General features: G+C 50.5%; 1 protein-coding gene across 1 annotated transcript; it reads right to left on the bottom strand.

Annotated features, from left to right (window-relative positions):
- Positions 1-8333: 8333 nt before the first annotated feature.
- On the bottom strand, positions 8334-24636 carry LOC102914609 (PVR cell adhesion molecule). Its single transcript, XM_006994883.4, has 8 exons — positions 24396-24636; positions 22858-23214; positions 21654-21950; positions 19519-19636; positions 15483-15637; positions 14155-14277; positions 11948-11985; positions 8334-11029 (listed from the first exon to the last, which is right to left on the bottom strand). The coding sequence occupies exons 1-8, from the start codon at positions 24475-24477 to the stop codon at positions 10967-10969; spliced, it is 1233 nt and encodes a 410-aa protein (XP_006994945.1). The 5' UTR covers positions 24478-24636; the 3' UTR covers positions 8334-10966.
- Positions 24637-25639: the final 1003 nt, after the last annotated feature.

The following is a 25639-nucleotide window of genomic DNA, read 5'->3' on the forward strand; positions in this document are numbered from 1 at the left end:
AGACGATCTAGAGATGGGAGGCAGGCAGCGCTAGGCGTTTCTGCTCTAGGGAAACTTCTGGTCCTGTAGGAAGAGAGCACCTTCAGGTGTGTGTGTGTGGGGGGGGGGGAGGCAGTGTGCTTGTGAGTCTCCTGGAAGCCTGTCGTGAGGTGGGCAGGAGATGATGGACAGCATCTTTCAGTCCCTACATTGGGACAATCAGGAATTGTGACTGTTTTTGTGCCTGGATTACAGGTGGGGGTCCCCACACCCCACCGGGCCAGGTGGGCAGCCCTGCCAGGAGCCCTCAGCACCTCTGTTTACCCACCTGGCTGCTGGCACTCGTTGCAAGCTGCAAGCGGTGTCCCACTCCCCTGAGAAACATGGCTCCACATCGCCCCCTGCTGTTCAGGGCCGGCAGTCACTGATTTTTAACTTGGTCTTCGCGCCGTGGTGTCCACAGGATGGCACCCCCACTCGATCCTGCTTGCTGCAGTCCCGTCCTGTTTCTGTCTGCCATGGAGTGGGTGTAGACAATGTAGCAATTTTATGGTAAATCTAGAGCAGTGGTTCTCAACCTTCCCAATGCTGCGACCCTTTAATACAGTTCGTCATGTGGTGGTGACCCCCAGCCATAAAATTATTTTCCTTGCCACTACATAACCGTAATGAACCATGACGTCAATATCTAATATGCGGGGTATCTGATATGCAACCACTGTGAAAGGTCATGGGTCACGACCGATCATCTAGAGGCTGTTTCCAGAGGGGGCTGGAAAGATGGCTCAGCACCTAAGAGCCCCGGCTGCTCTTCGAGAGGACCTGGCTTCGGTCCAGAGGACCCCCGCCAGCAACAATATGGTGAGTATGGCCCTCACCATACTCGCTAACTCCATTTCCGGAGGATCTGGCGCCCTCTTGAGGCCTCCATGGAAACTACACTCACCTGAATGGACTTGCACACACTTGTGAACAGTCAGGCTGGGGAGGGGTAAAGTGCTTCCTTTGCAAGCTTCAGGACCTGAGTTCGAGTCCCAGTACCCACATAAAAAAAGCCATGCGCTGTGCTGTGCACTTTGTAATCTCTGCACCGGGGAGGTGAGGACAGGAGGATCCCTGGGCTGGATGGCTCGTCAGCCTAGCTGAATTGTGAGCTCCAGGCCGGTAAGAGGCCCTGTAAAACAGTATAAATAATAAAGGCAGATAGCCAGGCATACACACACCTTTAATCCCACACTCTGGATGCAGAGGCAGGCTGACCTCTGAGTTACAGGACAACCAGGGGTATGTAGGGAGACCTTGTCCCAATTAATTAATTAACTGATTAAGGAGGAGGAAGTCAATGTTTATTATAAACATTTTGATGATGAAAACGGAATAAGAGGCAAACAATGAGATCAGAGGGCAAATGCCGCAGGAGGCTGATGGGAGGAGGCATGGCTTCTTCCCCGGGTCTTTCTGATAGACTTGGAGCACGCCCCTTGCCTCCGCTGGACCCCCACACCACACCTGCTGCCACTACTGCCATGTTTCTTCACCACACAGTGAGTGCTCCCCCCCCCCCCCCCCCCCCCCCGTTCTCTCGGCTGCGGTCTGACCTATATTCTTTGTGACAGACACCCCGGGGGTTGTCCTTGGGCTGCGCTGGCAATGGCACATTTTCGCTCCTGACGAGGGGGTCAGTGCTGTCTTGGTCCACCGGGTGGTCCACCTGTGGCATACGCCTCAGCCCTTAGCTCTCCCTTGATGAAGTGGAGGGTTAACCTGAGCTGATTCATAGATCTTTCTTCTCTCCTCGGGATTGCCTGAGATTGGAGTCTGATCCCGGTTTGTTACTTTAATTTTTTTATTTTTCTCTCGGCTACAGCCATGGGACAAAGGGGCGGATACCACTTAAATTGGTGGGTGCCGGTAAATCTGGCCACATAACAGCTTGGCAGGAACTTCTGCCAGTGAATGGGCAAACAAAAGAGTTAGTTTATCCCCAAGCTTTCTGCTAAAGCTCTGAACCTTCTCTTTCCGCATTTCTGATGTTTTCTTTTCTCTGCCACCTGCGACCTTTTCTGTCTGACTTCCGCTGGCAGTGGGTGGGCTCAAATGGGCGGGCTTGGGCTGCTACTGCTGACTCTCACTTTAACGCTCCTTCCACTCATTCTCAAGCTTCCATGAGAGGCACAGACGGGTCTGGAAGGTCTGGAAGCGGCTAAGATCCATGCAAGTAAGTTTACAGTAGTCAGGATGGCTCCTAAGCCAGAAATCAACTTATAGCCTCAGGCAAGTCTTCGAAAAGGATCGGTTTATAGTCTACCTCCTGGCAGATCTTCCAAAAAGCTGCCCTTAAGCCAACAATCATCAGGAAAAAAAAAAAAATAATAACCCCAGGACACGGAGTAAAATCCGTCTCTTGTTCCCCAGACCTTCCCAACTAAAACTTAAGCATCTGGAGAGCAAGACTCATGACCCCACAGGCAAAAGAGTCATCTGTGGCATTTAAGGTGTGCCAGGGAAGAGATAAAAGCCCGAAAACAAAATTGCCAAATGCTGGCACTCGCTGACTTCCAAAAGCTGTTGGGTCCCTGTTTTAACTGAGGAAAAAGGCCACACGGGCTAGTGAGTGCCCTGCCAGGCCATCAATAACCTTGTTAAAAGTGATGCCTAGAAAGACAAACTGGTCAGCTGACTGCCCCCAGGCGCCAAGACGTATGGATACATCAAACTAAGACCCCCAGCAGATCTAGGCTTGGCCACAGGCTCACAGGGAACCCAGAACACAGCAGGGAAGCAGTCTGTTTCTTTCCTTCTGGACACCAGAGCCACTGATTTGGTCCTGGGAGTTTTGGGATGTCACCTCTCCTCGTTTCCCTATTGTTGGGGTAGGGAGACAGCCTTACCCACCTCACCAGATTTAATTGCACTTTCAGGGTTACTTAATGGGAAAAGATTTCCAGCTAAGATAGGAGCTTTCATTTCATGCCTCCTTCCATGTGCCTCTCACCAGACCTACTGCCTGTGTTTCTCATCTGCACACAGACAGAGCCCTGATCTCTGCCTTGTCTTGCTGGGATGGTCTGTATGTCAAATTGCTCTGATTGGTCAATAAATAAAACACTGATTGGCCAGTGGCCAGGCAGGAAGTAGGTGGGACAAGGAGAGAGGAGAATTCTGAGAAGCAGAAGGCTGAGACAGAGAGACACTGCCAGCTGCCACCATGACCAGCAGCATGTGAAGACACTGGTAAGCCACCAGCCATGTGGCAAGGTATAGATTTATGGAAATAGATTAATTTAAGCTATAAGAATAATTAGCAAGAAGCCTGCCATGGCCATACAGTTTGTAAGCAATATAAGTCTCTGTGTTTACTTGGTTGGGTCTGAGCGGCTGTGGGACTGGTGGGTGACAAAGATTTGTCCTGACTGTGGGCAAGGCAGGAAAACTCTAGCTACAAATTTTCTCACAGCCACTTCTTAACATGTTTCAAAATGTTTCCCAAACTCCAGAAACCAGCTTAAATCCATCTGGACAGGCCAGATCTACCTCAGATAAGTGCTAACTCCCCTGGTCTGGGAACACTCCAAAAAAAAAAAATAAATAAAATAAAATAATAATGATTCTTTTCTCTCTAAGTTTTTTTATTATGTGCCATCTTGCTGGCCCCAACATGACATCTTATATAAATCGATCTTTCAAGATGGGCGGTGGTGGCACACGCCTTTAATCCCAGTGCTTGGGAGGCAGAGGCAGGCTGATCTCTGAGTTCGAGGCCAGCCTGGGCTACAGAGTGAGTTCCAGGACAGCCAGGGCTACACAGAAAAACCCATCTTGAAAAAGCAAAAAAAAAACCACACACACACACACACACACACACACACACACACACACACACACACACACACACACGGAACCCACCCAAACCCCAAACCAACCAAAAAAAAGGGTCTTTCACTTCCCAGTTTGAACCGCTTCCCAGAATCTTGAACCAGTAAGCAAACAGCTGCGAAGAGGATTTCTCTACCCAGGCTTTTCCTTTTTAAAACCACAATTCCTTTTTAAGTTTGACCCTTATTTTTGAGACCGGTGTAAAGAACGGAATCTACCTTCAGGCAGAGATGTGCCCTGAACTCTGCCCACCCTTAATCTAGAATGGCAGGTTGGGGACCGGCTAGCGGGACTGCTCCTGGGATGTAGCTTTTCTTCCCAGAATTCCCCGCTCCTGCCCCTGCCTGCCTGTGCAGTCTCTATGAGGGATTCGCTTGGCCTGCCCACCTTTCCGAGGTGGGAGTCTCTGCTCTTTTCTTTCTTTCTTTCTCTCTCTCTCTCTCTCTCTCTCTCTCTCTCTCTCTCTCTCTCTCTCTCTCTCTCTTTCTTTCTTTTTCTTTCTTCCTTCCTTCCTTCCTTCCTTCCTTCCTTCCTTCCTTCCTTCCTTCCTTCCTTCCTTTCTCTCTCTCTCTCTTTCTTCTTTCCTCCTTTCTTTCTTCCTTCCTTCCCTCCTTTCCTTTTTGTTTGATTTGATTTTTCTTTTTCTTTTCTTTTTTTTTTTGAGACAGCCCTGGCTGTCCTGGAACTCAGAGATCCACCTGTCTCTGCCTCTCAGGTGCTGGGTTAAGGGTGTGCACCACCACCCCCTGGCTTGCATACAACCTTTTAAGTTACAGCAGTTTGATAAAGTGCTGGGAGCCATTCACTCACCAGAGCTCTGAGTGCCCCCTTCTCCCACACTGTGGAGTCCCTCCAGCTTTGCCACCCTCCCATCCCCTCTGCTCCCTACCCCTCCTCCTCCCATCCACTTTCCCCCACCCTTCCCATCCTCTCTCCTCCCAAACCCCTTGCTGTTTTTTTGGTTTTTTGGGGGGGTTTCGAGACAGGGATTCTCTGTGTAGTCTTGGTGTCTGTCCTGGATCTCACTCTGTAGTCCAGGCTGGCCTCGAACTCATAGAGATCTGCCTGCTCTGCCTCCCGAGTGCAGCTAACCTTGCTGTTTTGTGCCCTCAGCTCTCTCCAGGAAGTGAGAGCTCACGGGGGCTGGGGCTAGGGAGATGGCTCAGCTCTTCTTCCCGAGGAGTTGGGTTCCCAGCAGCCACGTGGCAGCTCAGCACCATATTTAATCCCAATTTTAGAGGATCCAATGCCTTCTTCTGACCGCCATGAGCACCAGGCATACATGTGGTGCACATACATTCATGCAGGGAAAACGAAATGTTTCGTGGTGTTGGGAATGGAACCCAGTCCTTCACGCCCTCTAAGCAAGTGCTCTACCCCAAGCTTCCTGCCTGGTCTCCCAAAGGCCTTTTGTTTGCGTGAGAGTGTAGGAGCACAAAGGCCCGTGTGCTCACAGATAAGCTCTGGGGAAACCAGGCATGTTAAACGTGCTGGGTTGTCACCTCAACCGCAGAGGCGGATAGTCTGTTTTCTGCCCGGAAGGCTGGGAATGGAGGTGGTTAATAGCCTAGGTGACCTTTGCACCATCCATATGGCCAGGGGCTTCCCCAAGCTGAACTGGAGCTGGCTAATAGTCTAGATAACCTCCGCCCTATCTGTATGACCAGGAGGACAACAGATCCTCCCCCTAGGCCCTTAAGATAACACATGTCGCCTACATAACAGGCTCTCAGACCTTAGCGGTCACTCAGCCACTGGAGTTCAGGGCTCGCCCTCCCATTTGTGCTGAGTGGAACTCAGAGCCCTCCTGATGCATGAGACCCCGCTGCCCTTTCCTCCACCTGGGGTCCGCAGAATGCAGACAGCTACATCCGATGCTACATCCGAGTTCCAAGGGAGGGCTGACACGGCTCAGCCGCCTCAGCATCAGCTAGGGCTCCGCTGCCTTAGGGCTTAGGTTTTGTTTGCTTGTTTTCCCTCTGAATTGGAGCTCTAGTAGAATCACTGTATCTAGGGTCAACATCAGAAGGAATAGTTGTTTTCACTGTATCTAGGGTCAACATCTGTGGGCTCCACAACAATGACAGGGAGACTTACTAATTATGAAAGCGCAGTGGATAGCTTAGGCTTGTTTCTAACTAGCTCTTATAACTTAACCCATTTCTTTAATTTACATGCTGCCACATGGCTCGTGGCTGTACCATCTCCTCCTGCATATCTTGCCTTTTCTCTATCAGGCTGGTGACTCCGCCTTTCTTCTTCATGGCGTCCTCTGTGCCTGGAAATCCTGCCAAGCTGTTGTCCATTCAGTTTTTTTTTTTTTATTAAACTCATCAGACTAACACATCTTCACAGTACACCAAAAGATCATCCCACAACAAACATCAGAATGAAGTTGTTTTCTAGAAGTATTTAGACTTGAAGAAATCATTGTAGAAAAGAGTGATTGTTGCCGGGCGGTGGTGGCGCACGCCTTTAATCCCAGCACTCGGGAGGCAGAGGCAGGCGGATCTCTGTGAGTTCGAGGCCAGCCTGGGCTACCAAGTGAGTCCCAGGAAAGGCGCAAAGCTACACAGAGAAACCCTGTCTCAAAAAAAACAAAAACAAAAAAACAAAAACAAAACAAACAAAAAAAAAAACCAAAAAAAAAAAGAAAAGAAAAGAGTGATTGTTGTCTCTTATCTATAGAGTTCTCTTTCTGAAGGAGCTTTGCAGCCTTGGCCACAAGACAACCGTGGCACACCTGGACATCTGGAATTATCGGGTACTGCGAACAGTACAAAATAAGGACTAAGGTTTTTGGACTGGGATTTTTTTTTTTCCAGAAAACATATAGATCAGGAGCTCTGGGGTGAAGAATTTGTTTTCACGTAAAAAACAACTTGGGTGTAACAATCAACAAATACGCCTTTGCACGGGCTGTTCAAGGTTCAGGTCCCAGAAACGGCTCCTCCCTGCTGCCACTGAGCCTGAGTGGCATCTTGGAGTGATCCTCTTTCGCTGATCACCCCGAGCAACACCTGACACCCTCACAGTGGAAACCACACAATATGGATTGCTCAATGGTCCCCTCGTGGGGGAAAGATGAGCACAGGCCCAAACCAACTTCTAGTACAGGATCAATGACACCTGAGTGCTTTCTTCATTAACCGATTAACTTTCTTGAGGTGCTGGTCATCCAGTACATGGTTGGCATCGTCTTCTGCTCACCTGATCAATACTTAAGTGAGTGCTTCCCTTTCATGAGAAATCAACTATAAGAGCAAAATTTAAAATTTCGGGCCATGTCAATGGGGCAAGCTTAGACCACCTAGCACTACTGAGGATTTGGCTGTTAGAACTCCTAGCCACCCTCCCAGGACGGTGCCTGAGCTGGCAAGATGCTTAGTCATTCCAAGGCCTTACATCCTACGTAAACCGGGGGCACACAGTGTGATCACTCGATCTATGCACATGTGTGGCGTAGCTACGTAAGCCCATATGCACACGTGCAGGGGGAACCTATAAAAAGTGGGTTCATCTATCCCTCCCCTTGCTCTCTGCATGATCTTTCCATAGGCCTAAGCACCCCCTTCTGTTCCCTTTCCCCTAGTAAACTCTTTTTGTTGTTGTTGTTGTTTTTCAAGACAGGGTTTCCCTGTGTAGCTTTGTGCTTTTCCTGGAACTCACTCTGTAGACCAGGCTGGCCTCGAACTCACAGAGATCTGCCTGCCTCTGCCTCCAGAGTGCTAGGATTAAAGGGTTACGCCACCACTGCCCGGCCCTAATAAACTCTCATAGTGGGCTTTGTTGTACCTCGTGGCTTTTCCTGCATGGTAAACAGCACCACTTAATAAATAACACTGGCTCCATTCTCTAAGTCGCTTCCCGGAGACTCTCAGTTAAGCTCTACAAGAAATCTAATACCTGAAGCAGGTTATTCGCTTAGTAAATAATGCACTACTGAAGCAGTAGCTCATGGAATTAATCCTCTACTTCCTCATCAACTACTTATCCTTCCTTTCTGTATGGTCAGGGGCTCGCCGAAGCTCCCACAACCAGGACCAGAGGTAGCTAATAAATAGCCTAGATGACCTCTGTGCTATCTGTATGACCAAGACCACCCTAAAGACGACACATGTACCCTATCTGCTCACGTTGTGTTGGGTCCTGGTATTGCACAAACAACAGGGAGTAGAACACCAACAATCTAGGGACAGAAGCAACTTTTTAAAGATTTATTTATTTATTTATTTATTTATTTATTTATTTATTTATTATGTATACAGTGTTCTGCCTGCATGTATGTCTGCAGGCCAGAAGAGGGCACCAGATCTCATTACAGATGGTTGTGAGCCACCATGTGGTTGCTGGGAATTGAACTCAGGACCTCTGGAAGAGCAGTCAGTGTTCTTAACCTCTGAGCCATCTCTCCAGCCCCAGAAGCAACTTTTATTCACAAACACGGCAGAAAAGAAAAAATTCTGACCAGTCAGGGCTACAGAGAATAATTTGACTCTATAGCTCCCCCAAAAGGGGCTACAGGTTTCCTTTATCACAAAGCACATTTTGAGATTTAAAGCATCATGGTTGTGATACCTCAGTAAAACCCCCCCACTCTATCCCCTACAGACAAAGAGAAGCTTAAACCAGGATTCCTAAGTGTAGATAAGAACTTAGACCCCTTTTCCCCAGGTGGCTGTATCTGCTACAGGGACTTTGGAAGACACAGTCAGGATGTTCGACCAAAAGACTAAAAAGGGAGGCAGGTTAAAATAAATTATATGGTCTGTGCCTTTAAGAACTAGCCTCACAGCCGGGCGGTGGTGGCGCATGCCTTTGATCCCAGCACTCGGGAGGCAGAGCCAGGCAGATCTCTGTGAGTTCGAGGCCAGCCTGGGCTACCAAGTGAGCTCCAGGAAAGGCGCAAAGCTGCACAGAGAAACCCTGTCTCAAAAAAACCAAAAAAAAAAAAAAAAAAAAAAGAACTAGCCTCACAAAGAAAGGGGAGTGCTCCTTCCAACCTCCCTGCTGTGAGTGAGAGATTTGGAAGAGCCTCCCTGGAGGCTTGTAAACTTAGAAAAGACCTTACTTTTGCATTCTGTACCTAAAGTCTCCAGTGGTGGCTTTGGGGACATGATCTAGGCACAACAAGACCCTCACTCTATTGTCTCAAAAAGGAGGCCTTAGACAAAGATATCTCAATATAGATAGACCCAGGCCAGTTTCAAGTCCCCAGAAATGATGGCGCCAGCCCCAGAAACAAAAGAACAGAGTCAGGATGTCTGATGGTAACCAATTAACCATGAGATGCCCCTCTCCGGAGATAATATGACCAGACCCCAGAGAGGAGTTGTAAAACTCCTGACAGGGCAAACAGATAAACTAGAATAAGATAAAGTCCAGGCCCGGGAAAAACTGGACCAATCAAGGATGGACCCGTACTAACCCCCTCCCCTCTAAGAAATTTTATGGGTTTTGCCTATAAAAACTAACTTCCCCAAGAAAAAGGAACTCTTCTCTGCCTCACTTGAGATGGCTTGAGTTGAGTTCCCTGTCATGACTTGTAACAGATAAACCTTGCTTTTGCATTCTGGTATGCTCGTCCTTGGTGGTCTCTCTGGGGGTTACGATCTGGGCACAACAATGGTGCCACAGTATTTTGGGAGTGCCGCCTGGAGCTGATGCTAAGAGATTTATGGTATCTCAGAAATGTTGACTTGAGCCTGAACTAGAGGATTTATGACATTCCAGGCATTTCCATGTCCCGAGACTTGGCACTGTCCCAGGGGAATCAGGGTTTTATGACTTCCGATTAAAGGGTGTTAGTTTAAAATGTTCACATAGTCATGGGTTCTATAATCATTCACTTAAGGATGGGATGTAGCCCCTTTGTGACTCCTGTATTGCCTGAAGGAGTTTGTTGGGGTATTATAAGCTGTAGAGGGAGAGAAGAGAACAGAAGAACAAGGAGAGACTGGAAATAAAGAAGGAAACCATCAAGAGAGAGAGTGTCTTTTTCCCTAACACCAACGCTGTGTGGATTATTTCCCTTTGAGCCCCTGTGCTGCCGGGAGGACCAGCCTCCAGGCAGTGATACATGGCTGGCGCTTATTGCAGCCTGCATACAGTAACTCCGAAATGGAACCATCCTTACCCACAGAGGAACGGGTAAAGAAAAGATGGTACCCACACAATGGGGATTTTTCAGCCACAAAGAAAAACAAAGTTACACCATTTGCAGGAAAATGGATACAACAGGAAAGAATTGCATTAAATAAATTGAGTCAGTCTCAGAAAAACAAATGCATTTGCTTTCATTTGTGGTTTACAGATTTTTTTTAAAAAGGTTAAATAAAACAATGTCAGTAGTTAAGACATAAATCAGAATGGTATCTTGAGAAGAGAGGGAAGGGAACAGGGGGCAGGGTATGTTTAAAACAAATAAGTTAAAATAAATTAGATCATTCTTGGTTACATAGAAAATTTGATGCTAGCTTGGGCTATATGAAACACTATCTCAAAAATATATATATAAAATTTATACAGCTTTTATAAATATATATTTTTCTTTACTTCATCAAAAAGGGGACTGAGAAGGGTGTGGCAGCATACACCTTTTACCCTAGCACCTGGGAGGTAGAGACAGACCGATCTCTATGACTTTGAGCCTAGCCTTGGCTACACAGTGAGACCTTGTCAAGAGAGGGGAGAACCCTGATAAAAAGAGATTCTGAAGTTGAATCTCAGTGGCTGAAGTCTTTCATCTCCTAGAACATTCTATACGGTCCAACATGAGGTAGAGGATTTATCTTACCTACGGAAAGACTCCAGCTTTTGTCCCAGTCTCTAAAACTTGTGTGTCTGCTGGTCTGTGTGCACACAGGGCTTCACTCTGTAGCCCAGGTTAGACTCAAACTTCCATTCACCCTCCCGCTTGCTGGGGTGACAGGCGTGGGCACCACACTGGGCTCCAGGAGCGCTTCCTGACAACGTGGAATCTATTAGGGTCCTGGGAGTCCCCCAAACGTGTGACGCTCACCACACTGGGTGGCCAGACTCTCTGGAGGCTCCTTCATTCATCTGCGTGGGGTCCGGCTGTTGAGGCGTCACATTCCTCAGTTCCACACCGCTACCTCGTAACATGATTCATCTCTATGTCGGCGGTACAGTTGCCGTTGCTCACCGAGGAATACTGGATGGGGACACCAAACATCCAACCTCAGTCAGGGCCTCTCCAATAAACAGTCTTCCCGGTGAAGGGTTCAAAGAGCAGGCCCACTTGCCCCTAAGCAGTGGCCACAGGCACACGGGCAGGGCTTAGGAGACAGGCCTGCCTCGTGACCTCAGCCCTCTGCAGTCTGAGGCGGTAGGATCAAGAGTTAGAGGTCAGCCTAGGAGGCACAGAGAGCCGTTGTCTCAAAAACCTGGGAGAGAGCCGGGTGCAATGGCACACACCTGTAATCCCAACACTGGGGAAGATAGAGGCAGGTAGACCGAGGGTTCAAGGCCAGCCTTGGCCAGACAGTGAGTTCAAAGGAGAGCCTGATCTCAAAAAAAAAAAAAAAGAGGTCCTGAGTTCAACCACATGGTGGCTCACAACCATCTGTAATGAGATCTGGTGCCCTCTTCTGGTGTGCAGGTATACATGCAGACAGAACACTGTATACATAATAAAAATAAATCTTAAAAAAAAAAAAAGAAAGAAAATCACAGCACCCAGGAGGCAGGAATCTCTGTGAGTTCTAGGCCAGCCTGGTTTACAGAGCGAGTTCCAGGGCAGCCAGGGCTACACAGAGAAATTCTTTTCTCAAAAATCAAAAAACTAAAAAGAGCAGAAAATAACAATGAAAACCAAAGTGGGGAAACCATGTGTGCACGGTCCGGATATCCCCTCTAGAGACACACTCAGCGTGGCCCAGCCTCCTCCCACCACATCCCCACCAGATCCCTCTCCTGAAGTCTCCACTCCCTCCCAGTGGTGCACCAGCTGGGGACCTGGGAAGCCCCCGGCTCCTGATGCCATGCCACCCCCTCCCTGAGAAAGTCCCAGAAAACAGGTCCGGGCTCCACCCAGACCCCTCGGCTTCCCCCCTTGTGCCTCTGTACGCACCTCATTATTCCCGGAGGTTCTGGACCGGGGAGATCGACCTGGAGAAACAAGAGAAACGTCAGAAAGAAAAAAAGAAGGGCTCCGGGAATCATGGGAAGAGAGTGTCTGAAGGTGGTCAGTCCTCTTCGGCCTCTGCACTGATGCAGGGCAGGGAAGAGCCAGGTATGGTGAGGCACACTTTAGAGGTAGAGCAGTAATTCAAGGTCATCTCTGGTTACATACAGATTTTGAGGCCAACCTAGATTTACATGAAACCCATTCTCAAAAAGAAAAAAAAAAAAAAGAGGCCAGAAAGATGGCTCAGTGGTTAAGCACACTGGCTGCTCTTCCAGAGACCTGGATTCAATTCCCAGCAACCACACCCATCTGTAACTCCAGCTCCACGGGATCTGACGCCCTCTTCTGGCTGCTGGGGGAATTGTGTGAATGTGGTGCATAGACACACACGCAGACTAGTAACGTCCATGCGTGTTAACAAAACAAAAGAAAACATAAAGCCAGGCAGTGGTGGCGCACACCTTCAATCCCAGCACTCGGGGGACAGAGGCAGGCGGATCTCTGTGAGTTCAGGGCACCCTGATCTACATACTGGATTCCAGGTCAGCTTGGGCTACAGAGTGAGACCCTGTCTCAAAAACAAAATTATTTGCTCAAGGGCCCAAATTCCATCTCTGTCCTTCAGCGCCGGTGTGACCTTGGGCCCAGTGACTTAACCTCTCTGTCTCAGTCCCCTCAACTACCTAGCGGGGTTAAGTGGAAACTACCTCCTTTGTGAGAAGGGAGCTGTAGACACTGGGAACGTGGCTGAGAAGGACGCGGACAGCCCCCCCCTTCGGGAGCATTGATAACGATGATGACGGCGATAATCACGGCAGCTAATGCATTCCCAGTGTGCAGCTCCCAGACAGCAAGCGCCGCGCTGACCATGTCATCCCACCCTTCTGACAGATGAGGAAACTGAGTCACAGAGATGAAGTCACTTGCACGCGCCCCCCCTTACCCCTGACATAATCACTAAAACAGGGGCTATCGTTTAGGTTTATCTTGCAGGAGGAGTGGGCTATGCCATGTAGCCCAGGCTGGCTTCCCACTTACAATCCTCCTGCCTCCACCTCCCAAGCGCTGGGATGACAGAGGCCCGCGTCACGGCGCCCATCTTAGAGTATGGCTTTTGCACGTCCCCGCAAAAGGCCCATGTGCTAAAGGTCTAGATTCAATGCGAGCTTTGTGGAACTGCAGGAGGCAGAGCCTAGTGGAAGGAAGGTAGGTCACTGGAGTGTGACCTTGAAGGAATTATCGGGACCCTGATATATTCATTCTCTCCCCCACGGCCTCTTTTTTTTTTGTTGTGGTTGCGCTGTTTTGTATACATGTTTTGGATTTTTGAGGCAAGTTCTCCTGTAGCACAGGCTGACCTATGTAGCGGAGGATACTCCTGACCCTGACAGTTCCCGCCAAGTCCTCTGTGCCCACTGTCCTCTGGAAGAGACACTCATGTCCCCACACGATGACCACGAGGCTGGCCTGGGTGAGACTGAAGGTGGCGTTCTGTGAGCGGTCAGAGAGGGTGCTGTAGAGGGGGAAGGAGGCAGAACCAGTGTGACGGGGCCGTTTTGTTTCATGCTCGAGGGGAAAAGCCAGTCACGAAGCAGGGCCTTCTATGACTGACAGTCACTCTGCAGCTGTGTGCCTGCCACAGGCAGGCTGGCCACGTACAGCATGCGTCCTTCCTACACACAGCACAGGCGCCTGTGCAGACCACAGTGGCCTTCAGAGCTAGCGCTTAGAGAAAAGTGTGGTCTGTGAAAAGTGAGGGGCTACGGGGGTGTGGCTCAGTGGTAGAGCCCCTGCCTAGAATCCCCCAGTGAGGGGCTGGGGTGTGGCTCAGTGGTAGAGCCCCTGCCTAGAATCCCCCAGTGAGGGGCTGGGGGTGTGGCTCAGTGGTAGATCACCTGTTTAACACACACAAAGCCCGGATCCCATCTCCAGTACTTCAAAATCAAAAGCAAAACACTAAGACTTCCCGGCTGTACTGTGGAGGAACTCCACGATGTTGGGGACATGTGTCTGTCTGTGGATGCTCGGGACCAAGGCTGCACATAGCAGGGACTCCTTTGCAGTGGCCCTGGCACTGGCAAGCGGGCGGGCGGGCAGGTGGGGGAATGTATGGGGGCGGGGCGGCGTGGGGTGGGGGGAACGACACTCACCAGACTTGCGCCTCAGGTGTTTGAAGACAGCTATGCCGATGATGCCGATGATGCCGATGATGCTGACGCAGATGCCGACGATGGCGCCTGTGCCTAAGCCTGAATTCGGCTGCACAGGGCCCGCTGGAAAATGAGAGAGCAGGTGAGACAAGTTATCCAGCTGTCACGTCACCCCGGCATCTCTGAAACAATGCCCCACGTGTCCTGTGGGGAATCCCATCTCCCTCAGGCTCCAGTGCTCAGGTGTTGACCACATTTTATGAGTCCTCCAGTGGGGTGTTTGTTTTGAGATGGGAGCCCCTGTAGCACAGGCTGGGCTCAGACTTGCTCTGTGGCCAAGGAGAACCCCATATGTACATTTCTCCTCCCTCCCTCTCTCCCAGCACCTGGTAGATGGGGTGCTGCAGTTTGAACCCAGGGCCTCCTGCATGCTAAGCAAACGGTTGAGGTTTTCATCACACACACACCCGGTCTAGCCTGGTCAATCGGAACATCCCAGTCTCTCTGGCTGCTGTTACTGGTCCAGATGTCAGATGGGACTAACATGGACCAATGAGCACCAGCTTGGGACTTGGGGTAAAGCTACTGCATGCAACGTCTTCCCTCTGAGGGAAGATCCTGCCTGATATTTAACCCAGCATAAGGAAGGCAGGGTTAGGTAATGTGGGTTGACTTTTTAAAAAAAATTCTATTACTTGAGACAAGGTCTCACTCCATAGCCCAGGCTGACCCAAACGGTCGTCACTACTGCTTTAGCCTTCCGAGTACTGAGATTACAGCTGTGCACGCCCACACCAGGCCTCGGAGATAAGAGATGTCAAGAGAACTCCTGGGTGGCGTGGGTCTAGCACCTGGATCTATCCAAAACCGAAGCTGCACGCTTTCAACACATTATCTTCCCAATGAAAAATGACAGTTGTCGATGTGTGTGCGTTTGCGTAGGTGTGCACACGTGCCTGCCGTGGTGGCTAAGTGGAGGTCAGAAGACAACTTGTGGAAGGCGGGTCTCTCCTTCCACTGAGTGGGCCAGGGATTGAACTCAGGTCCTCAGGCTTGGCAGCAAGCGCCTTTATCCACTGAGTCATCTCCGTGAGACCCGCCCTTCCCTTTCAGTCTCACTTGGCTCAGTTGTAGCCGGTAGAGTTACGTCCAGGACGCTTGGAGAGGGCTTTCTGAGTCTTTAGGTCAGAGCTATCCCACACCTGCCGCAGCCTGGGCTGATGAAATCTGTGACCTATGACCCGCTATCATTTCAACCACACACCCCCAGATCCACCCCTGGGGGCCATCCTGCTCTACCCTCGCCTCCTGGTCTGAGGACATCTCACCTGTAACTAGGACGGTTATTTGATTCTGCCCGGACCCTAGGGGGTTGGTGGCATTGCAAATGAAGGTCACGTTATGCATAGTGTTCATGTCCACGGTGGCGATTAGGAGCCGACTGCCCCAGGCCTCGGTGGTATTGGGCAGAGGACCTGTGGACCTGGGGGAGACAAAATGGTGAGCAGGCAGCCTCTGCTGATGGGGCCTCCGCGCGGCGTGGTAGGGACGTAGACCCGCGCTGGCCACATACAGGCCAGCAGACAGCAGAAGTAGTCATGCTTCCAGGCTCTCTTCCATACGGCCACCAGAGGGCGCGCACGAACCCAATTCCACTTCCAGGGCTCCCAGACCCGGGCCTCACTCTCTGCGAACCCCATGTTCCATGTGATGCGCCCCTCTTTTTCAGCACCTGTTACTCTCCCCGGTGCACATTCACAGGAACCTCCCGCTCCACATGCCAACACCCCAGTTAGGCCTTTGCAGAAGCAACGGCTGATGGACAGAAATACATTTGCAAATGCCGTTCTCTTGACCCACAATGACCTGTCTGGCCTCCTTCACTCCTGTGGTCCCGCCCCACTGTGTCTACCGCAAAGCAAACCCCCATTCCTGTCCCCCACCGCTGTTTTACCTATCCCAGACATTTCCCAGACATTCTTTACGGGTTTATTTTGCTTGGTGAGGCAGAGTGCTCAGAACACTGGGGCTTTGGTCAACCCTATGCACCACGCAGGGGTGGAGGATGGGCCCTGAGAAAACACTCGAGCAGGGAGGTGTGTGTGGGGGGGGCAACGGAAGTGTGGAGTTCTGAGTACTCGACCGAGATAAGGTGGAAGCATTAGCCATCCATCCAACTTGACTTGGGTAGTTGGCACAGTCTAAGAGTGGATGCTTTTATGTTTGCTTAGTGTTGTTTTTGAGACAGGGAGGGTCTTGCTGTGTAGCCAAGGGTGGCAAGGAACCAGCAATCCTCTTGCCTCAGCCACTCAGTATGGAGATGACAGGCATGCACCACCATGCTCTGCGTCTGCCCCCCTTTGCCTTGAGGCTAGAACCCATGCTAAATAATCACTGACCAAGGAGCCACACCCCAGCCCCTCACTGGGGGATTCTAGGCAGGGGCTCTACCACTGAGCCACACCCCAGCCCCTCACTGGGGGATTCTAGGCAGGGGCTCTACCACTGAGCCACACCCCACCCCTCACTGGGGGATTCTAGGCAGGAGCTCTACCACTGAGCCACACCCCCAGCCCCTCACTGGGGGATTCTAGGCAGGGGTTCCACCACTGAGCCACACCCCCAGCCCCTCACTTGGGGATTCTAGGCAGGGGTGCTACCATTCAGTCATGCTCCCAGTTCTACAGATCAAATCTGTGATGTCAGTTCCTTCCACTGAAAACTGGTAAATGTGGTAAACAGACTGGCTAATGTGGTCTGGTCACCAACCACCATGGCAGGATCACATAGTTAAAAATAATATAAAAACAGTTTGTTGTATTTTTAGAAAGGCTTTCACCATGTAGATCAGGCTGGCCTTGAACTCGAGACCCACTCACCTCTGCCTGTGGAGTGCTGTGGCTAAAGGTGTGTGCCACCACACCTGGCCCTATGGACTGGTTAAATAATTGATGACACATAGAGAATAGAATCTAACATTAAAATATGGGCAGGGTCTGGTGGGGACCCCAGGAATCCCAGCAAGCAGAAGGCTGAGGTAAACGGATCATCAATTCCTCGACCACACCTCCAGGCCCAGAACTTGGGAACCTGATGCAGCAGGATGGCAGTGTGTTCTAGGCCAGCCATGAGGAGACTGTCTCAAAAAGCAATAAATGGGGCCTGATGACCGGACTTCGATCCAGGACACACTTGTTGGAAAGAGACAACCGACTCCTGCAAGTTGTCCTTGGATCTCCCCTGTATACTGTGGGGGGTCTACTCTCCGCAAAATAAGTAAATAAGTGTAATAAATAACTTTTCAAAACACCGAATCAGGTGCAGTGACATATTACTGGGAGAACCCTTGGGTTGGATTTGGGATTTTTTTGAGCATTCATTTGGAAAATTCCTATGACTGTGTATTTGAAAATTTTCTCTACCAAGATGTTGTAGAAAACAGGGTTGTGAAACTATGTACTTTTTAAAATGTTTTTAAGATGGAGTGCAAGTTGTGGAAACTGCTCCTGGGGCAAGATTATAGTTGTTGGGGACCAGAGAAAAAGGCAGGTGTGTGTGTGTGTGTGTGTGTGTGTGTGTGTGTGTGTGATTAACCAAAGACACAGTAGCTGCTTTGGGAGGTGGGGGGCTATACCCCAGCACACACACTGTTTTTGCTTCTAATGGAACTGTTTGAACGTTCTAGAATGGTTGAGTGCTGTGGGATGGTCTATATGTTAAATTGCTCTGATTGGTCAATAAATAAAACACTGATTGGCCAGTGGCTAGGCAGGAAGTGTAGGTGGGACTAAACAGAGAGGAGAAAAGAAAGAACAGGAAGGCAGAAGGAGTCACTGCCAGCTGCCACCATGACAAGCAGCATGTGAAGATGCTGGTAAGCCACGAGCCATGTGGCAAGGTATAGATTTATGGAAATGGATTAATTTAAGCTATAAGAACAGTTAGCAAGAAGCCTGCCACGGCCATACAGTTTGTAATCAATATAAGTCTCTGTGTTTACTTGGTTGGGTCTGAGCGGCTGTGGGACTGGCGGGTGACAGAGATTTTTCCTGACTGTGGGCAAGGCAGGAAAACTCTAGCTACAGTTGGGCCAAATTATTTTTGGAAAAAAAAAAAAAAAGAAGAAGCCTAATAAAAACTATGTTATTTATACATTTGGGCAGGTGGCAGAGAGCTTGCCTAGAATCTCCCAGTGAAGGGCTGGGCGCGTGGCTCAGTAGTAAAGTGTTTTTCTAGCGTGTATGAGACTCTGGATTCCAGCCCGCAATGAAGAAAAAAAAAATCACCCTTTTCTTTTTATTTTTTCATTGTGTTTTTCCTGCAGGTACGTCCATGTGAGGGTACCGTAAACAAAGATGAGGTCTTTATTTATGTGGGTGCTGGGGGTCAGTCTCAGGTCCTCACGCTCGTACCGCAAGCGTGACTGAGCCATTTCCCAACACCCCTTCCCTCTCCTTACACCCTCAGCCTCCACGTGAATTTGGAGCTTCTAATAGCTAACGTCTTCATCTGTGCACTGGAGTAACTGGTTGGCTTCAGGGGCGGAAGGGGCAGGGCAGCTGGAATGACTCAGGCCTTCAGGGGCGGAAGGGGCAGGGCAGCTGGGATGACTCAGGCTTCAGGGGCAGAAGGGGCGGGGCAGCTGGGATGACTCAGGCTTCAGGGGCGGAAGGGGCAGGGCGGTCTGGAGCCAAATGGCTAGGGATGAAGGCAGGCATCTTTGATTTGCTTCTGTCCTTTGAGGACTCACCCAGGGACTTGCCAGTATTAAGCTATTGTCCTAGTACTGTGTGACCTTTAACCTGCACAGGGAAGGGGAACCCCGAGGGGTGTGGTATAAAAAAAATCCCAGGAGAGCTAGGAGCCATGGTCTGGAGCAGTTCACCTCAAAAATCCCCATCACAAGATGAAATTTTTACTGGGAATATAGAATGATTCTAGCTGTTTTGTTTTTATCTTATGTTCATTGGTGTTTTGCCTGCACGTATGTCTATGTGAGGATATCAGATCCCCTGGAACTGGAGTTACAGACAGATGTGAGCTGCCATGTGGGTGCTGGGAATTGAACTCAGGACCTCTGGAAAAGAAGCCAGTGCTCTTAACCTCTGAACCATCTCTCCAGCCCCTATTTATTTATTTTTGAGTCTCACTGTGTAGCCCTGGCTGTCCTGGAACTTACTATGCAGACCAGGCTGGGCTCCAACTCACAGAGATCCGCCTGCCTCTGCCTCCGAGTGCTGGGATTAAAGGTGTGCACCACCATGCCCAGCTCTTCATTGCTCCTATATTCTCCCCTCTCTCGGACTGTGGGTTCTGACCCCAGCCCTCCTCCCACACGGCCAATCCCCAGTCCCCGTAACTTACGTGCTCCATTCGTAGATGCTGGGCTCTGGTTTGCTGCGAGCATCACAGGTCAGGGCCACATCAGTGCGACCGACATACCAGTTGTTGTCATAGCCAGAGATGGACACCTCAGGTGGGTCTGGAGAGAATGGACACTGAGGCTGAGATCTGGACAGTGTCTGAGGGGCCCCTCTCCTGAGCAGCAGGCTCAGGCAGCCTTGGAGATCAGCCCATGATGGACAGGGCTGGGCAGCCTTAGTCGGGGACACAATGGGGACTTCCCGCCCAGATCCTTCCTTTAACTGTGTTCTCCTGGAACAGGCCCTGGTTTGTCTTGGGTGTCATGTGAGCAGACCTTTTTGGACATTCCAAATACGGAGGAGCACATTCAAGGCTCTGGGAAGTCCTGGAGGAGAGAGCCCAGGGTAGGCAACGATGGGAAGGAAGGTGTGTAGACTCTCTCAAGAACGTGTATAGGAGCCAGGTATTAATCACAGCACTTGGAGGGCTGAGGCAGGAGGATCATGAGTTTGAGGGCAGCCTGGGCTACATTGGGAGATCCTATCTCAACTTGTTTCCTGGAAAGTGATCTCGAGTTGATATTGTTGATGGGCTTGGTAGAGACAGAGTACAGGACAGTGAAGCAGATGATATTGAGTAGGAGGGTAGCTCATTCCTAGGGGAGTCAGAGCCAAAGACATTAGGGGGCAATATTAAGATAAAGTTAGTAAGACAGGTGTGTGTGTGTGTGTGTGTGTGTGTGTGTGTGTGTGTGTGCGCATGCAGGAGCTTAAATCCCTACAGTCCTACATGGTAACCACCATATTGGTTACAGCCACACAGACTCTCAGGGCTTCAGAGGCGGCTGGTCTGAGACACACAATTCTGAAGATTTAGTCCGGCAAGAAAAATGTAAAAGGTCTCACCAAGACTGTCTGAGAAATCATTCATGTGTCAAAATGATAATCTTGGGCCAGCGAGATGGTTTAGTGGGTGCCTGTCACCTGGCCAATGACCTGAGGTCAAGCCTCAATTCTTTTTCTTTTTTTTTTGGTTTTTCTGAGACAGGGATTCTCTGTGTAGCTTTGGTGCCTGTCCTGGATCTCACTCTGTCGATCAGGCTGGCCTCGAACTCACAGAGATCCTGCCTCCTGAGTGTTGGGATTAAAGGCTTGTGCCACCACCGCCCGGCTCAAGCCTTGATTCTTACACAGTGGAAGGTGAGAATTGAGGGACTGATTTCCACACATGCACAGCATGTCTACCCTCGACACATAAATACATAACATACATAAACGTAATACAAATTTTAAAAACATTAACCTTCTGGACATTTTGGATTGGGTAAAATCCATTATGAGTGTTAATTGGGTTTGGGTTTGTTTCTGAGCATGTCATAGCCCAGTCTCAAATGATCCTCTGACCTTAGCCTCCTGAGTGCTGGGTTCCGAGTGTGCACCACCACACCAGACTTACACGGTCTCATGTAGCCCGGGATGGAGTTGAAGGTACTCCTATCAAGTCCTAGGATGACTTTGAACTTGTGGCCTCCACGTCCTGAGTGCTGGGATTGTAAGTGTGTGCTACCACAGCGGGCTTATGAGGGGCCGGGGTTCAAACCTACGGCTTTGTGCACGTTAGCTCAGCACTCTGCCAGCTGGGCTAGATCCCTAGCCCTCTTCTAAGGCGCTGAAATAAGATGGTCATCAGGAAATCTGAAACCAACTCCCTGGCTCTGTCCATGTCGACCTAGCAGGCTAGGCAGCTAGGGGAGGTGACCCTGGGCCCACAAAGTGTGAGGCCCCACCCACAGAACACAGCTAAGGACGTGTGGAGACGGAGCAGACAGTCCAGAGATGAGCCTGTGTGGACAGTGCCAGGGCGGTGTAGACTACCGTGGAGGACCATGTGAACACTGATGGGGTTCAGTGTTACACTGCGGGGAGGGGGAGGGGGACGGGGGGAGTCAACATAGCCAGCCACGGTTGGGGCAGTGGAATGTGAACGGGCAGACTGGCGTCTGGGGGAATGCTGGGCAAACAGTGGGTGTCTTAGAGAACCAGAGTAGAAAAAGTAAGGGGGGCCATGAAGCAGAAGCAATGACAGCAGGGGAGAGAGAGGCAGCCGGCGTTTCGTGCGCATGCGCAGACACTTACAGGGCAAGGAAAGAGTCACAGTTTGCAGGTCCGGCTCCGAGAAGCTTTCGTGATCCACCCGGCAGGTGATGTTCTTGCCATCCGCCTGGCTCGAGGGCACCAAGGAGAAGACGCTGGTGACTGTGTAGGTGCCCTGCTGGGGCCCCGGCTCCCGAGTTTCATGGATGCTCCCATTCAGGTTTGAGAGCCAGTGGATCCGAGGCGCAGGGCGGCCACCAGTGGAGATGCATTTAGCCACTTCCTGCAGCTTCAGGGTGGGAGCGGGCTTCAGGGCCTCTGCAGTGGTTGTCGGTCGGGCTATAAGAACCATTGAAGACACATCATTTCACAGGCCGTTCAGCAGCAGGAGGAAGAGGGCCCTTTACCCTCTTTTTTTTTTTTTTTTTTTTTTTTGAGACAAGAGCTCACTGTGTAGCCCAGGCTGGCCTTGAGCTCATGAGCCTCTAGTTTCAGGCTCCGTGGCAGTGGGAATACAGGTTCCTGACACTACGCTTGGTGTTGAAGGGGCAATTTAAGGGTATGGGATGGCCAATTTGAAATCCCAGCTCTGGGCCGGCAAGATGGTTCAATGGATAGTGAGTGGTACTTGCCGCCAAGCCTGAGAGCCTGAGTTCAATCCCCAGGCCTCACAGGATAGAGGGACAATTGCTGTAGCTTGTCCTCTGACTGCCTCATGTACATCATGACACATGTGTACAGGCACACAAATCAAATATAATGAAAAAAAATCTTAACTCTGTTCCTGAAGAGCCAGAGAGATGTAGACAAGTCCACATCAAAGGGAGGTAATAAGAATACACAGGTCATTGGCCAGTGGTGGCGGACGCCTTTAACCCCAGCACTTGGGAGGCAGAGGCAGATCTCTGTGAATTTGAGGCCACCCTGATCTACATACAGAGTTTCAGGTCAGCCAGGGCTACATATCGAGACCACATCTCAACAAAGGTTTGGGCCTCTGGGGTGCAGTGTCTGCAATCCCAGTACTCGGGAGCGGAAACTGGGAGATCTGGAGGTCAGGGTCATCCTCAGCTACATCACAACTTGGAGGCTAGCCTGGGCTGCCTGGATCCTGCCTGGATCCTGCCTGGATCTTTTGACTTGGAGGATATGTCACGTCCCAAGGGTGTTACCCAAGCCTTCATGCTTTTGGCTAGCTCCCTGCTCCTCTGGCCCGGGGGTTCCATCTCCTCACCCCAACACTTACCAAGCACCTTCAGGCTGATGCTGGCACTCTTGCTGCCTGAGGGGAACGTGGCAAACTGACATTCATAGACGCCTTCATCTTCAGCACGTAAGTGGGACATGGCCAGAGATGCGTTCCGTGAATCTCTGTCCAGCGTGGAAGCCAAGAACTGCACCCTCTCTGGGTCCGTGATGCTGGGCCCCTTCTTGGGATGGAAGACAGCCACGGTAGAGCGGGAGCCATCTTGATTCTTTTTCATCCAGGTTACTTGGGTGACTGTAATCTCATTCTCCGTAGGCGTTAGACTACAGACCAAGGTGGTAGACTCGTCCAAGATGCCAGTCACATTGGTGAGTGCATGCACGGATACACTGGAAGCTGTGAAACCAGTGTTATTAGTTCAAGATTTATTTGTGTGTTAATTTGCTAGCATGTATGTTTGTGCACCACATGTGTGCAGTGCCCATGAAGGCCAGAAGGGGGCATCAGATTCCTCCCCTCCCCAACGAGTTACAGAGGGTTGTGAGTCTCCATGTGGGTGCTGAGAACTGAACCCAGGTCCTCTGCAAGAGCAATCAGTGCTCTTAACTGCTGAGCCATCTCTTCAGCTCCTTATTTTATATTATTATTATTATTATTATTATTATTATTATTATTATTATTATTATTATTATTATTATTATTTGAGAGAGGGCCTCAGTATATAGACCGGGCTGGCCTGGAACTCACAGAGACCTGCCTATCTCTGCCTCCTAAGTGCTGGGATTAAAGGCATGTGCCACCACCCTGGGCTAGAGGCACCACCTATAAATGGGTAAATGGAGGCACAGAAGGTTTTGCTAGGGGATCACACAGGCTTATGACGACAAAGTGGATTTGAACCTGGGCCATTCATAGTCACTCTACTAGGCCCTCCACACTAGTTGAATACAGTGTCAGGTATCCCCGATGGCAAGGATAATGACTTCAGAGTTAAGTTCTGGGAATCCAAACACTGCCTTGATGAGCCGTGACCTCCGGCAATACTTTCTTGAAGTTGCAGCCCTGGGCCAGCAGTTCGCTTCACCACGAGCTCCCTGAGGTGCCACCCTCCCAAACAATGGGGCCAGAGCTCCCGCTTGCTCGTGGACAGCGCCTGGACTTGCTCAGTGGTAGAGCCCGGCACCAGAATTCCCGAGTGAGGGGCTGGTTTCGGTGTCCAATACAGCACAAGGAATGAATGAGTCACGGGGATAGGGGGTGAGGGGGAGAGGCTATTCCTCACGGTGCCGGGAAAAGTTACCGGACCAGAAAAGTTACCGGACATGAGTCACTGATTTCTCGTGCTGGGGATGGAGAGGGGCATCAAGGTTTTTATTCTGGCGCCTAGGCTCGCCTGAAACTCCCGGCAAGCCTTCTGCCTCATCCTCCCCGGTACTAGGATGGCCAGCGTGCCCGATTTTTCTGGAATCTGTGTCCCGGAATCCAGACATCGGACCCTGGGCCAGGAAGAAGGGATCAGATGGCCCGGGGTGGGGTGGGGTGGGGTCCCCCCGGTGCTCACGGGTGGGATTACTCACCGGCTCTCCCGAGCGCGTAGCACAGCAGCAGCAGCCGCAGCCACAGTAGGTACAACCCTGCGGGAAGAGTGCGGCGATCCATGCGGTTCGGGAGCCGATTCAGCTCCTTCTCGGTTCACACGGACCGCGGAGGCCCTGGGACCCCCACCTAGCCGCGCTGAAACAGCGAGATCCCACACAAGTGCCCGAGGGGGCTAGAGGACGCGAGCTGCGGCTGGCACTGCCCAGTTAGGGCCGCGCGCGCGCAGGCGCATCCGGGTCCCCGCCCCGCTCCGGGGTGGAGCCGGGAGGCGGGTCTGGAATTCCAGCGCTCTCCAAGCGGCCACTGGAGGGTCTCTGGGCTCTATCGGATGGGTCTGGGCTGAAGTGAGACCTTGTTTCAACCAACAATAAAAACAAAACAAAACAAAAACAGAAGAAAGAGCGGCGGCAGGGAGGGCGGGGGGAACCAAAAGGAAGCCAGGGCTCGGGACAAGCCTGTGTCAGACAACTAGTTAAACCTAGTGTATTAGAAATCTCAGCGCTTGTGAGACCGGAGGCAGGAGGATGAGAAGTTCAGAGTCATTTTGAACTACATAGCGAGTTTGAGACCAGCCTGAGCCATATGAGATCATCCTGGATTTTTAAAAAATTAAATAGGATAAATTAATTTTATTTAAAAAAGTAATAAAATAAAAATAGATTAATGGGTGAAAAAAGCCTCTAAAATCCCAGAGCTCTGGAGGCAGGGGCAGGTAGATCTGTCAGCCTGGTTCACATAGGGTTCCAGGCCAGCCAGGACTACATTGTGAAACTTGGTGTCAAAAAGAATATGTAGGGTGTCATGTAGCGCAGGCTGGCCTCAAACTGAATTCTAGGGCAGTGGTTCTCAACCTTCCTAATGCTGCGACTCCCTTAATGTTGTGCTGACCCCTAGCCATAAAATTATTTTTGTTGCTACTTCATAACTGTAATTTTGCCACTGTTATGAATCATAATATAAATATCTGATAGGTGACTCACAACTCACAGATTGAGAACCCACCGCTGGTCTAGGCTAACCTTGAACCCTAGATCTTCCTGCCATCACCCCTGAGTGCAGGAATGATAGATATGTGCCCACAAGGCCAGCCCAGGGTTATTTCTGAATGGGATCGGAGGGGCAGGTCTCCTGGAAATCTCTGGATTTTTTCTGTGGCATTTCCGCACTGAGAGCCTGTGGCCACTGTGTTCCTCCTCCGACCACGGGGGTTTCCCTTCCCTTG

Source organism: Peromyscus maniculatus, chromosome 1, assembly GCF_049852395.1.
Source record: "Peromyscus maniculatus bairdii isolate BWxNUB_F1_BW_parent chromosome 1, HU_Pman_BW_mat_3.1, whole genome shotgun sequence".
NCBI classification, from domain to species: domain Eukaryota; kingdom Metazoa; phylum Chordata; class Mammalia; order Rodentia; family Cricetidae; genus Peromyscus; species Peromyscus maniculatus.

Excerpts from the sequence above, each read along its gene's own strand:
- LOC102914609 (XM_006994883.4), bottom strand. The coding sequence starts at position 24,477 with ATGGATCGCCGCACTCTTCCCGCAGGGTTGTACCTACTGTGGCTGCGG. Across the intron at positions 19,637-21,653 it reads TGTGACTCTTTCCTTGCCCT|ACCCACCTGAGGTGTCCATC; the intron begins GTAAGTGTCTGC and ends CATTCTCTCCAG. Across the intron at positions 15,638-19,518 it reads AGCATCTACGAATGGAGCAC|GTCCACAGGTCCTCTGCCCA; the intron begins GTAAGTTACGGG and ends TGTCTCCCCCAG.